At 39.8% G+C, this 14,600-nt stretch overlaps 1 protein-coding gene across 6 annotated transcripts in view; it reads left to right on the top strand.

Moving 5' to 3' along the window:
- Window positions 1–13,151, top strand: part of Rora (RAR related orphan receptor A) — a 648,320-nt gene extending 635,169 nt beyond the window's left edge. For all 6 annotated transcript variants that reach the window (XM_063243381.1, XM_063243386.1, XM_063243382.1 and 3 more), the window contains 3 exons: window positions 1,128–1,238; window positions 2,144–2,256; window positions 3,863–13,151. In XM_063243381.1, coding sequence (XP_063099451.1) covers window positions 1,128–1,238; window positions 2,144–2,256; window positions 3,863–4,027 — 389 coding nt within the window. In that variant the 3' untranslated portion in view covers window positions 4,028–13,151. The remainder of the gene's footprint in view (window positions 1–1,127; window positions 1,239–2,143; window positions 2,257–3,862) is intronic.
- Window positions 13,152–14,600: the final 1,449 nt, after the last annotated feature.

The following is a 14,600-nucleotide window of genomic DNA, read 5'->3' as shown; positions in this document are numbered from 1 at the left end:
TGTGCCTGGATAAAACGAAAACTGGTTGTTTGGAGAATGAAACTACTTCATGGAACAGTTGACTGTCTCCAGTGCTCTTTGTCTGTATTCCATACAGAGATCCAGAGTTTTCTTTTCTATCCCATTGGTAACTGAAGCAGTTTATAGTCTGTGTCCTTCCATTTCCCCTCCCAGATTTTAAGAAACCGTGTGAAGGAAATATAATACTCGGTAACTTAGGGGATGTGATGGGGTACATAAGAGCAAGCGAACCACATAGCCTGCCATGCCCGACCCCTCAAACAACATTTAATGCAAAGGAAATAAAGCAGAGCTGGGTGAAAGCACGGCACGGCATTTATAAATTACTTTGAATTCCCGGAATTTAAGTAAAGTGGAGTATAGTCATGGAGAACAGTGATGAGATATGCAAATTGTGCTGAGTGATATTTTTTAGAGCTGCCCGACAGAAATTGTGTATGGATAACTGTAGGGGGGCCCCTCCTCTGCAGCACACCCACGGGCGAAGAGGCCACCCCACTTAACCAGTCTTTCAGGGACTGGATTGCTATTTTAGGACACTTTGAGCTTTCATGTTTTCCAAACTTCGGTAAACAGCCATAATAGTTTTCCCACCACGATGTGTCATTTTTAGTACTTTAAGGTAAAACAAAAATGAGTGAATTTAACGTTTCAGTTAGACTGTCGCCCATAGACGGCTCCATAGTGGGGCAGCCTGGCTGGAGCCTCAGGATGTACCTTCTACCTGTGTGACCTCAGATGCATTACTCATCTCTGCCAGGTCTCCGTTTCCTCCATAAAGTAGGGGTGCTAATAGGAACACTGTGCCTCTCTACAAGGGCTGTTTCGAAATAGGAGGATTCCTATCCAAAGAAACGTCGGGAACAGTGCATGCCTGGGGGAACCACACGGCAGGCATTGAGCCTGGGAGAGAGGGTGGCGGGGGTATAACCGGTGATAGTGGCCACTGGTTCTGGTGGCAACAGAGGTCATCACCAATTTTTATAATTTCAAACTGTTCTCCTGTAGCAGAATTGCCATCCCCTCTGATCCTCAGTGCCCAGGTCTCTCTTCACCTTCTTCTGTGTTAGTAACCAAAATCCTTAACTATCTTTAATTGTCCGCAGGTTGTGAAGACTTTATTAGCTTTGTGTTTGAATTTGGAAAGAGCCTATGTTCTATGCACCTGACTGAAGATGAAATTGCATTATTTTCTGCGTTTGTACTGATGTCAGCAGGTAAGAGAACTGAAAAACAAGGTCAATGGTCTAAAATTTCTGCAGGTGAAATATTTTTGCAAGGTACATAACTTACCTGTTTAGAATATTTGAGGGGCTCTCAAAAGCAGTTGCCATTTTATGCAAAATCTAAAGTTTTTCAGAGAACACCCCACCCACTCACATAAACTCTTTCAAAAAGACCTCATGCCTTTCAGATAAAATCTTAAGACATAACAACTCAGTAAAACCCAGTCTACAATTCACCTCCAGAAACCAGGAGAAATGGTCCTCCTTAACACAGCCTCCAAGAGAACATGTCTTTTTTTAAAGAATTCCTGCCTTTTCTCTTTTCTTAAGTCCCCAGGTTTTCCATCAGCACTGCTGATAATCACTTCTGCAAATTTACTGTCTCCTATTTGATGTTTTTTGCACACAAAGGGACTTTATTCTAAATTAACCACCCTTAAGTTATTTGGATTCCTGCTGACAATTTTAGCTACTCAGGATCATAAGGCTGTTCTCATATTTCCAAAAAGGCTGGCAGGATTGATATAAGTATTTCATCTAGAAATACAGTTATTGGAAAGGCTGGTGGGGGTATGGTGGTTTCATTTGCTTTTCTGTGAGAAATGCCTTAAATTCAAACGTCCATCCTTTGGAAAGGGCAGATCCTGACTTCTTTCCAGTATTAGTAAAAGTGGCAGGCTTAACACTGTTTTCCAACTGCCATAAATCCTTTTCCGCTCCAGACGAATTCTGAAATTTTTCAGAAATTTGGAAGACCAGGGCAACTGGCCTGTGAGTCTCTAAATGTGCACTGCAGCATAATAATCTGTACCTAGGAGTCAAGAGGCATAGGGTGTCCCACACGTGTTCAAGCAGTGAGACTCGTGATACTAAAGAGTGTAATTTTTTATGTTCAGATCGCTCATGGCTGCAGGAAAAGGTAAAAATTGAAAAACTGCAACAGAAAATCCAGCTAGCTCTTCAGCATGTCCTACAGAAGAACCACCGAGAAGACGGAATACTAACAAAGGTGAGAGCGCGGGGCTGCTGCTGGCATGGCCCGCATGACCAAGCCACCAGCTGCCCTTTCAGGGCTGTGTGCCACGCGAAGACGGGCCTCTCCATTCTGAAACATTCTGTTAGACCAAAACCCGTTACTGAGGTTGACTTCTGTTCTTCACCTTTTGCTCACATCGTGCCCCGCATGAACAGGGCAATTGTGGGTAAAGGGGTTTTTTTTAAAAGCATTCATACATTCAGGAAATTCTCTTCCTATTCCAGTGTTGCACAAAAAGCAGAGTTAAATCTCTTCATTGTTGGGGTTAGGGATTTAGCTCAGCAGCATAAGCACCTGCCTTGCAAATGTGTGGTTGTGAGTTCAATACCCAGTACACGATAAAGAAAAAGACCAAAAAAAAAAAATCTGCATTGTTGTACACTGGATAAAAGAGTCTCTGAATTTAGAGACCTTTTAAAGGACTAAACCAACCAGGATAGCTTTTTTGTTTGTTTGTTTGGCATTTTTTGAGGAAAGGGTTCACTATATGGTTCAGGCTGGCCTTGAACTCAACAGCAATCCTCCTGCTTTAGCCTCCAGAGTGCTGGGATTACAGGCGTGTACCACTGCCCCCAGCTCATATATTCAGATAGTGATTCTCTTTCCATTGAACTGATGAGTCTGCTATAAATAACTTTTGTGTTTTCTTATTGCTATCCTGTGTTGAAGGCATGAGGTTTTATTTGTGGTAGTCACCTTTTGCAGTACAGCTAGGATGCCAGTTTTAAATATGCTAACATGGTTCAGTGTTAGTCCTCAGCATATTTGGTTTTAGTCTTGAGTATTTGTGTTCCCGTTTCCTTTTCTCCTGTTGGGTCAGAATGGGGGAACCAGTGGTCAGCTGCTCTTTTTTGATTTTGCACCAATGAACTGAATGAGTAGTACAGGGACGGGAAATGGGAAGGGAGGACCCTTCCAGAACTTCACCTGTCTTCTTGCTGAAAAGCAAGACCCCTGTAAAATTATTTTAGAGAGCACTTAAGAGGATCTGGTTAAAAAAAATCTAGTGAGGGCTCTATAACTAGGCAGAAGCATTCTGTGTACGCTGCTTAGGAGCAGTTACCCTAACCAGTAAACGGTCGGTCCATGCAGGGGCTTCCGTCATTTCTCAGACCCAGAATGGCTTTGTTAGAAGAGAAGATCCTCAGCTAGAAGGCACGGCTGCCCCGAGGGTTGACTGGAGCCAGTCCTGCCTCAGATGCAATACAGTCCCCCCACCAGCCGGGACTTTGGGAACCCCCATCTCCGCCAGCAAAATGCTTCCCCAGAGGGAGAGGGCAGGATTCGGGGTCACCATGGAATAGGAGGAGGTGAGAGCCTTGGGCTTTCATCTAGGACTCCACCGCTGCCAACCAACTTCTGCTTCCCTCGCCATTAGGTAAAGTTACTAACCTTCCAGCTAGCACTCACTGTATTCCTGGCGTTCCGTGACGGGACCGGACATCATTTAATGTTACCAGTCCTCTTTCTGCAAGGCTAGGTGGCTTCCAATGTACTTCAGCCACTGTAAACCGTGCTGTAAGGACTTTCCCTTCGCGTGCCCAGCCCCTCCTGACTTCGTGTCCTTTCTCACTTACAGTTAATATGCAAGGTGTCTACGTTAAGAGCCTTATGCGGACGACACACAGAAAAGCTAATGGCGTTTAAAGCAATATACCCAGACATTGTGCGACTTCATTTTCCTCCGTTATACAAGGAGTTGTTCACTTCGGAGTTTGAGCCAGCAATGCAAATCGATGGGTAAAGGTATCACCTGAGCACTTCTAGAATGTCTGAAGTACAAACATGAAAAAAGAAAACAAAACAAAAATTAACCAAGACACTTTCTATGGCCCTGCACAGCCCTGGAGCGCCAACACACTGCACATCTTTTGGTGATCGGGGTCAGGCAAAGGAGGGGAAACCATGAAACAAATAAAAGTTGAACTTGTTTTTCTCATGCATATGATTTCCATTATGCCTACAGATATGGACCCTTTTTCTGTCTCAACTTCTTGAGCGCTGACCTGTTTACAAGGAGGGTACTAAAGTCGGAGGATTTCCTTTTCTTGTAGCTCACTGCCCCACAGACCTTCCTGGAGTCACCAGTCTGTCACTTCCACCAGAGAGCCCAGCGGCGATCGGTGTTCCCCATGCTCGGCTTGCTCTGTTCCATGAAGGAGGTCTCTTACTTTCTCACCGATGATTGCCAGTCAGCAGGATGGCACCAAAAGGGTCCGTAGCACTAGCAACAATAGCATTATAATATATTACAGGGTAAATGGGCATGAAGACTATATATAACTAAAAGAGATATTGTTTATCTATTGTTTTAATTAATATAAACTGTAGTTACTGGTGTAGCTTTTCCTGTTGAATTGTTAAGGCACTTTTCATTTTGCACCTTTTTCTTTAAATTAAATGCTAGCGTGTCCACTGTCGTGTCGCATGTGCACCAGAAATACAAGTTTAACTGAGAAGGCTCGGAAGGTACGTCGGGAGGTTTTCGTGCTGCTGTTTACAAAGCTACTTGGAAAAGACTGGCTGGTCATATCTAGAAATCAACACGTTGGATTTTTTTCATCCTCCACATGTGAATTTGAAATTCAAAATAGAACTCTCCCTGAATTACGTTTTGCTTTTTTTGAGACGTTTGATAGATGTGTTTATGCTTCATACAAAGCTGAATGATCGGTGCGGTGTATTTAAACCCTCATGCACATTTTTTGAATTTAAAAAGCAGCTTTTTAAAAAATGCCACCTTTGGCAGCAGGGGAAGGGGGAGGGGAAGGGAGGAAGGGGAGGCTCAATTTACACAACTCAGTAGTCACATGGATTCAGTCTGAACTTGGAAATAAGTTAGTAACCAGAGTATTTATTGGACTCTAGCTTTTATGATAAGTAGGACCCAAAGATGTTATCTGGAGCAAGCACACACTCCCCCGTGAGGACAGGACACGCTCTCTGAGTGTTCATATTCTTGGTATAATCTAGGAATCCTAAGCTTTTATCTCAGAGTGATCCGACTCTAGACAAGTCCCCATGTGCCGCTCTTCTAGAATGTTGCTCTCCAAATTTGGTAGATGATGGCTAGGATGGCGAGGGAGGTATGTAATGTTGAACCAGTTTCTCTTATTTAATATTAAATATACTAGGCCTTTAAAGTGAAGTCGATGCTAGCTGCAAACCTTTACTCTTGTATTTATCTTCACTAGAAAACTGTGGATTGTAATTTATTTTATTACATGTGTAGAAGATTACTTGGCTTTGTGTTCAGGTGAGAAGGACTGAGTTACTTTTGTTTCATTTCCTGCTCTTTAAGCAGCCCCAGTGGGGAACAGCAAAGGCACACTCTGATTGATGTACAAGGGTGTACGTTTTGAAAACAAGTGACCTTTTGGGGACGTGGGCATGTAGAAGATGGTAGTCACACCCAGAATGGGGTTCAGATACATGTTCTGATATCCAAGACCATGTTAAGGAAGAGACACCATCCACGCTGTGAAGGTGGACGTTTCCAAGAAGCCTGTACATTCAGAGGCTGCCTCTGCCACTAGGGCTGCTCTAGAATCTTCTGCAGGAACAGTGGCCTGTGGGGCCAAGCTGGACCCCTCGGCCTGGTTTCTCAGAGCACTTTATCTGCTTTGCACCCCGCTAACCTCCTGACTTGTTTCCTGAGGCACTTGGAGAAGGAATTATTTACACAGAAGTGCGTATGAAGCCTAAATGACATCCACATTTTTTTTCAAAAGATATTTTAAGGGTTTAACCATAAATAGAAGATATTTACTTAAATTTCTTAAGGCATATAAAATTTTATGTGTTTATATAGAGACGTTAATTGTCAGCATATAGTATTTATATTTGGGCAAGAAGGGTTAAATCAAGCTTTTATTTAAGTAAGCATAGTTCCTTTAAAGATTCATAGTATTTATGCTCTGAAAAAGAGTACCAAGCTTAGTTCAGTTATTTATTTGTCCATTGTATCTTCTCTTTTTCTTGAGGGGAAATGGTGGGGGGTCTCTGGAGGGAGGGGGTATTTTGGTTTTTGTCACTCAGACTCACTAAATTTGGGGGTGATTTTATTAAAGTATAAATAACTTCTTTTTAACCAAAGCTTTCTGAATATGACCAGCCTCAGGTGCTAGCTAAAGAGCAACTAAACTAATTCCAGTGTCCATTTGTGAGTAAGAGTTAATTGAACTTCTCCAAGGGTGAGAGAGAAAGTAATGTTGAACGTAGAATGAAATCCCCTTTCCCAGAAAGGATTTTGCATGGGCGTGATGCAAAACACAACGAAAATGATCCTCTGATCTCATTCGTGGTGACGACATGGTAACACTGCTCTTATAGTGAACCAAGACAGTAACAATGATGCTGCTTCTAGGTGTTTCTGCAAGAAAAGCAGGTGAACTTTCAGAGTGAAGTCCCCTGAGTGTGGGAACAGAAGAATAGAGACAGATGTGCTCGGAGAACCCGAGAGAACAACTATTATGTGGACCTAAGTTTGGATCTGAAGCTAAACAAATACAGTTGAGAGAAATCCTGAGTCTAGAAAAGGATGTGAAAACCTTTGCATTTTTATTTTCTTCCTTTATATATAAAAAAAAAAAACCCACCTGTGTGATGACACAAAACACTAGGTGATACCAGAATGGTTATTCTGAATAGTTCATATAATCAGAGTCTCCTAAACTTAAATGTCCAACAGTCTTTTAAAGATTGGAACCACGTCATGGTTCAGTTGACTCCTCTAACATTTTTATGTAATTTTTAAAAAGAAGATAAGGCTTGGTATGAAGCTCTGTACCACTGTACAGTGGTGTCTCCGTGTGGTGAAAAAAACTGGCCACGGTCACAGTGAAATCAAAAGTGCAGATGAAAGTGCTTTTTGGACAGTCTGCAAACCATGTTAGTTATGGATTTTTAAAAACAGCATCCTAATTTGTGTTAAAGGAATGAGTTGTTTTTTTAAAAAAAAAAGTCTTCAGCATCCTAATCCACCCTTCCTGAAATAAGGAAAACATGACATACGACACTGTTTCTAAGTTTGGTTGTTCTTTACGGTGTGGACGCCCAGGTCTCTGTGAGCACAGGGCAGTGGGCGGAGGGTCAGGCGAGGAAGGCGCATGCGGGCGTGCCTGCGTATACGCGTGTAAGATGTGCGTGTGTGTGTTTGTGTGTGATGTGCATGTGTCAGACCGCTTCTAGGCTACTAAGTGTCAATGGGAAAGAAAATGTATTCAAAATACTTAAATCAAAACTAGAAGATGGAAAGAAAAAAAGATTTATTCTATACAAAGCCTTGTCTGGACCACTTTAGAGAGACTTCTATTTTTTTAACCCTTCTATAAATATTTGATGGCACTTGAAATATTCCTGCAATAAAATGTGATTTGTGTAAAGAAAAAAAAAAGATTTTGTAATGTGAAACAAAGAAAGAAAGTAATGTAATTTTCTAAAAAAAGAAATACAAACAAACAAACTTTGTATTATTTTCTTGATGGAACTTGTCTATCTTTGTCTTTGGGAGACTTTTTATTTCATTGAATGTGCCATAGTAGGGTTTGTGTTTTTTGTCTGAGACGAAGGAATGGCTGTTTGTGTTCCGACATTCCAAATGCAGAGCGCGTGCGAGTCCTCAGTGCGAAGGTCTGAGCGGTGTGTCAGCTTCTGTTGCTCTTTTTGCACACGTCTTCATTCCTCTCCAGTGCAATATGTACATAGAGCACTTGCGGGTGTACCTTGAACCCTCAGGGAAAAATACATATTTGTACAGTGTTTTCGTTTTGTTGTTGTTGTTGTTGTTTTGGTTTTGGTGTTTTTTTTTCCTTTTATTTTTGGCTAAGGAATGTCGATCGAATTACTTGTATTGTCCAGGGGCAGCCAGATAATAATCCTAAAGCCACTGTTGCAAACATTGTTTAAGTCATGTGTCCTTCCAGTGCTATTATTTTAAGATAATAATAACAATAATAATAATAATAAAAGTTATTTTCTGACAGTCCTTTGTGCTGATTGGTGGAAAAAAAAAAGGGTAAATAAGCACCTTATAAGACTTACTGTGAATGACAATCCATCTTGCTAGCAAGGATAGAAGCCCGATCTTTTTTTGGAGTTGGGGTTAAGAGTCAGAAAAAATGTGCTCAGGGATCTTCTGAAACTCTTAAAACAGGGTGGCCAGTACTACTGGGACAAATTGTGTTTTTTATCATTATTAATAACGGTAATGTTACCCCTCCAAGGCACAAATGAACTGTATAGAATTGCGTGTGCGTGTGTGTGCATGTGTGTGTGTGTGTAAACTCTGCTTTCGTCTTATTTTAAGTTCAGAACTTACATGCTCCTCCCTTTGTGTGTTTAAGAACACTGAATAACTTGCGGAGTAGTGCAAAGTTGCAATGTGTTCAAAATACAAATACACCAATAGAGAGCATCAAAGTACAGCCCTTATAGATCCCATTTCGCATTTCCCTGATAATTAAAATACTGTAAAATATTAAAACATCAAATATTTAAAACCAGTGATAAGACTTGCCTATCACTGCCATGAAATGGACAAAGATGCAACATATTTTGTTTCTTAAATGCCAGCAATTAACTGTTGTTTTCACCATGTTCTCCTCTAGAAGTAAACCAACAATCCCTTTATCTAATAGTTCTTACTGACACATTTGTAGGTTATAGATACCTGGCTTGAGAGCCACTGTCTAAAGACAAATCAGACTCCACTTGTGTGACAGCTGCTTGATCCAGCTGTTAGGGTCACAAATCTACATTTCTGAAATAACCGTGGCTTACATATTCCCATGTATTACTTTCCATAAAGTCAGAGGAGCTCAGTCTGATTGTTGGTTCTGATCACCCAGCCCTGGAATATACTACAGTCACTATCTTAACCTATGTTCTTCTTATTGTTGAGAAGCATAATTTGGGAAGCCTTTCCATGCCTCTTACATGACAAAGATACTTTCGCTTGTTTTGTTAAAGATTATGAAAAATGGCAGAAATCTCCCTCCCACTCTCTCATTGTTTCCCTCCATTTATAGTCTCAGTCTCTCTCTCTCTCTCTCTCTCTCTCTCTCTCTCTCTCTCTCTTTCTCTCTCTCTCACACACACACACACACACACACGCACACACGTGGTTGGTATTTTTATATAATACAACATGACTGCCACTGCTAATAAAACTTTGCTGTAGAACCCCATGAAAGTGACTTTATATTACAGCTCAAAATATGTGCCCAGAAATGCAATTGCAACAATAAACCTTGACCCGTTGCTAACAGTGTGTAGAATCCAGGTCTTTATATTGTCCCTTGAACATCAGCATATTAAAAGGCTCCACCAGAGCTGATGAAAGAGGCTTTCCCACTGCTGTGGATTTTTAAGAGATGAGAAGGTTGACTGGCAGTGTCTCCAAAAGTAATTGGTTTCCTTTCCAGGTCTGTTTCCTTGTTTGCGTGTGTAGGTGTGATCGGTTTTGTCAGGCTCTTGAAATAATTTTGAAAAGAGTCCAGAAACCTGGCTTCACACCCTGGAGCCAAGTGAGAGAGAGTGGGCACCTCCATGTTCAACCACACCCTCAGAACTTAGAGCAATAAATACATTCGGTCATTCATTTCATTATGAAAGAGTGACAGAATATTCAATCCAAATAGAAACCACCTTTTTTCAGTGATGCAACATAATGTGGAGTCTTGTGTGGAGAAAGTGAATTTGAATGTTTTAAAATAGATTCGTAGAGAATCCGTGTCGCTGTTTACATTTTGTATGTTTTGCCATGTGAGCAGTCCCGCACTTTTGTCTCTGACCCCTCTGGGAGATAAGGAGTGATCGTTTGCAGTTAGAGATACACATGCCATCATGTTGTTCTCCAAGAGGAACGACGTTCTCTCCCGTGTTTATGCCCGATTCCTTTCTCACTCATTGTTACTCTAAAGGAGAGGAATCCTATTTCCAGGAACTTGATTATCACTGAACAGATTGCATTTACATATGCAATCACTTGAGCAATATAGTGAATATGACTTCACAAGAAAACCTATATGTACTGTATACATCTTCCTGAATCCAAAATTCTCTTCTTATCCACCGTGGTTTGAAATCTCATCTCTGACAGTGGTAAATGCTTAAACATTAGGACATTAGCTGGCTGCTTCTGTAAATGTTCCTGTGTTGTCCGTTGCTCCTTTTGTGGAGATGTGTTTTTGTATTGGATGTTTGGGCCAATGGGAGGCTTCAAGCTACAACATATTTTCCCAGTTTAAATATATTTAACATACGACAAACCCCAGACAAGGCTTTTAATATGTATAAAGAACTGCAGTGTTAGGTGGTTTATTTGCAAACCGTTTTCAATATTGTCCATTTTTATGGCACCTTTAACAATATTCTTGTTTCCAAAGTACAAAAAAAAAAAAAAAATAGGTTAAATAATCTAGCCATAACTGAATGTCAAGCAATAAAACAAATGACTTTTGTGCATAGACTTAAAAAAATACAAATTTTAGACATCTGCATGTAAATGCAATCTCTTGTTTACTGCTTTCTTCAACTTGAGCAACTGATTCCTTATTTACTACTAACTTAAGAACTTGTAATGGCCTGTAAACATTTTCTCTCTTCCTCTTCTTTCAAATTTATCTTATCCCTGCCGTTGTCATAATATTTAATGTTGTTCTGCACATCTCTATACAGTTAACTTTTTGGCTTTCATTCTGTATAGATAAGAAAACGTTATATTATAAACAGCCTACTCAGTGCAAATATTTATCTGTTTATCAAATCCACAATATGCTGTATAATACCGGTTTTACTATATAATCTATTTTAGACATAGCTGTTTAGAACTAGAGTGTGCTATTTTTGTGTTTTTCTGATGTGTGGTGCTAGATAAGTTACTTTTGTGAACAAAAAAAAAAATTATCCCTTTTATTCCTAGACAATACCACCTTTGGGTCTTGTTAATTTCACTGAGTATAACTATATATTTGTATATATATACATATATATATATATATATATATATATATATATATTATCTACCTGTGCCCAGCTAGCACCTGTATCAGAGTGCTAGGATTGGGACATGCTTTTCTCTTTAAATACATACTGTCATTATATAAATTATTCTAGAGTGTATTTAATTAGGATAAAATTACTTCCTTAGTGTGGATATTTGACATCTATAGGGCGTTTATAAATATGAACAGATGAAAATTTGCATTGACTTTTGTGTTTGCTACCATTTGGCTTTCCACAGTGTCTCCTGAGCTAAAATAATTATTGGCTAGACCTTCAAGATCCCAAAGAAAGATTCTCATTCAGTGGAGTAACACATTTTTCTCTTACTGAGTTGTATCACTGGGCACCAGACAGATTTGTGTACTTAACTCCTATTTGAGATAATAAGCAATTATATAAAACCTTCCTGGTGGCTTGGTAGCAGAGTAGCCTTGCCACTCACGCAACGTGAGAAGGATGGGGACATCCATTGGCAGAACATGGGCCATAAGGCAAACTGGGCAAGGGATAGTCTAAGTCTAACATTACCTCAACCAGTTCTGTGAACTGACGGAAACACCTTCACTTTTAAAGTCCTTTAATAATGAGCTTAATTAAACTCTTCTCACTTATTCTCCCCAAATCTATTGGCATTGTTAAAAATCAGTCTTATCAAATATCTAACTAAGGTTGTAGTTCGCCTTATTAAATATTGATTAGAATTGTTCTGTAATATTACTGAATTTGTAAGATCTTTAGCAAAGATTTTTGAGCAGTTTATAAACATAGAGCAAATGTTTCTGTTAACTGCACTTTTTGTAACTGAAAGTGATAAATTCTCAAGCCACGATTAGTGGCTCCCATGCACTGCATATTCCACCCCCCATTCAAGACATTTTCCATTCTGATGGAAGAGTTCCTGTTACCTTAATTATAAATGCAATTATGTGGTTAATGGAAGCTCCTGCTAATAGTTAACCCTTTGGAATGAAATGGCTGTGGTTTAGGGAAAAAAATCGCTGAACACAGATCATGTCATTCTTGAACCATCTCTCTTGGAAAGAGATTTTAAAGCACCATTGAGCACCCTCAAGGCCCCAGGGTGGAGAGTATATCTCTGTGCCTGCCCAATTGCCAGCACATGTCAGCATCTGATAATTATTAAATTATAACTGGCCCCAATTATAACTTTCTTTCCTGGGTTACTTTGGCAAATTGATAAAAGTATGCCACGCCTTAGGGTTAACATTTTCTTCTACAACCAAGAATAAAAACCACATTTAAAAGATCACATGAAATGCTGATTCTAATTGTGTGTAGGTCTTGAGGACTGAGCACACAAATTTCACAAAACTCTGTGAGTGACAAACTCAGCCTTCTGTAAATACACGTGCAAGTTTGGAAACAGTAATACTGTACCTATAAATAAATGCTGTCTGTTTTGTGTACAGTATGTAAAAACTCCTTTTCTGCCACACTAAAAATGCAAGCCATTTACAAGAATCCTAAAAATTAGTATTGAACTAAAACTTTGCTAATGGTCTTTATTAAACAATCACCCAACTTTTTCACTTACATTGGGTTTTCTTTTCAGTTCACTCTTTACTATAGTCTGCTTCTTTCCTCCTGTTTTATTTTATTGAGTCCTGAATTTAAAAAAAAATATTTTGATTCATTTTGTAAATACAAACTGTAAAAAAGAGAGATTTAATGTTGTCTTTTAAATACTCCGATTTTCATTCTAATATGAATGTTGTTATATTGTACTTAGAAACTGTACCTTTAATATTACATTACCTTTATTAAAAGTGCATTGAACACATCAATTTTAGATGTGCTTTATGTACTGTTATCCTATAATAAAATTTCAGCTTCTAATGGAATATTTGCCTGGTTTTTGTTCATTTTCTTTGGTGGTTGTGTGACACTACATAATTTTCTAGCTGTATCTTGGTAGTTTTTCTAGTGGATGGTGTAGCAGTACACCTTGAGCAAGTGTGGCCCACAAACCTGTAGCATGGGCATCACCCTCAGTGGAGCTAGAAATGTGGAGCCACATATTTAGTAAATCAGAATTTCCATTTTTATAAGATACAGCAGACCCTTTTACACATTAAAAGTCTGAGAAGCACTGAGCTTTTTTTTTTTTTTTTTTTTTTTTCTTTCTCTGAGCCGGGTAGTACCCCAGATTGAGCCCAAGGCCCTGTGTATGCTATGCTAGCTCCCTGCCACTGAGCTACATCCCAGCCCTTACGATATAATCATTTTTTAAAAATATATTCTTTTTTCCCCAGTGCTGGAGATGGAACCAGGGCCTGAGCACACAAGGCAAGTACACTACTACATAGTCCCATCTCCAGCTCTTGGTTTCATTTTTAATTTTAAGACCGAGAGCAATGAGTACTATAAGGGTCAAGCTACCCATTTGGCGTGAGAAAGGAACACAAAAAGTATCTACCAGTGTGACTGGTGGTTGCTGTTAGAAATGCAAAGCTGAGGATTCTTTTTTTTTTTTTCTTTTTCAGTACCAGGGATCAAACTCATGATTGCACACTTGCAAGGCAGGCACCTACGCCACTGAGCTAAATCCCCAGTCCTAAAGCTGAGGATTCTGAGGCCAGTTCTATCCCACAGGAGAAAGGCGTCATGGCCAACTAGCAGGACCTTCTTGCTCCTGACTGCATGCCGCATTGCCTGATTCTTATCTTAGAAATGCTTGCACTAGAATGGCAGAAATGATGTCAAAGACCTTTAAAATGTGACTTGAACTGCACTGTCACTGCCTGCCCTGCCCTGTTCTGGAAATTAATTCTTAGAGGTGACCCACACATGTAACATAAGCCAAGTATCACACCATCTTAACAGTGCAATAGCCCTGTCATGAATTATTCTTAAAGTAATGTCAAGGACATTGGAATCATAAAATACTCTGAAGTCAGAATAAAAGCAACTGAGTTGGCATTTTCCTACACACACACACACACACACACACACACACACACACACACACACACGACAGTGCCTAAGGATCTCTTACAACCAGGAGACAGCCAATGAATATTTGAAGTGATCCCAGCACTTCCCACATGTACCAAACAACCTGCAATCCTGCCCTTGCAGTGAGCACCCAAAATCCACAGTGTTTAAATTTTTAATTACAGTAAAATTGCCATTAGTGCTCCTAGGAATCGTGTCCCACCATTTTTGCCACTTTCTGAAGCAGTTCTGAAGTTCTCTTTTGTGTCTTTTTGAGGTGTAATAAAAAAAAAAAAATAGGGGCTGGGGATTTAGCTCAGTGGCATAAGAACCTGCCTTGCAAGCAGGGGGTCGTG

The sequence above is a fragment of the Cavia porcellus genome, unplaced genomic scaffold (genome assembly GCF_034190915.1).
Source record: "Cavia porcellus strain 051 isolate PalLab524CR breed Dunkin Hartley unplaced genomic scaffold, mCavPor4.1 scaffold_38, whole genome shotgun sequence".
NCBI classification, from domain to species: Eukaryota; Metazoa; Chordata; class Mammalia; order Rodentia; family Caviidae; genus Cavia; species Cavia porcellus.
The sequence above is the reverse complement of the archived record's forward strand: the minus strand, read 5'-3'. Positions and strand labels throughout refer to the sequence as shown.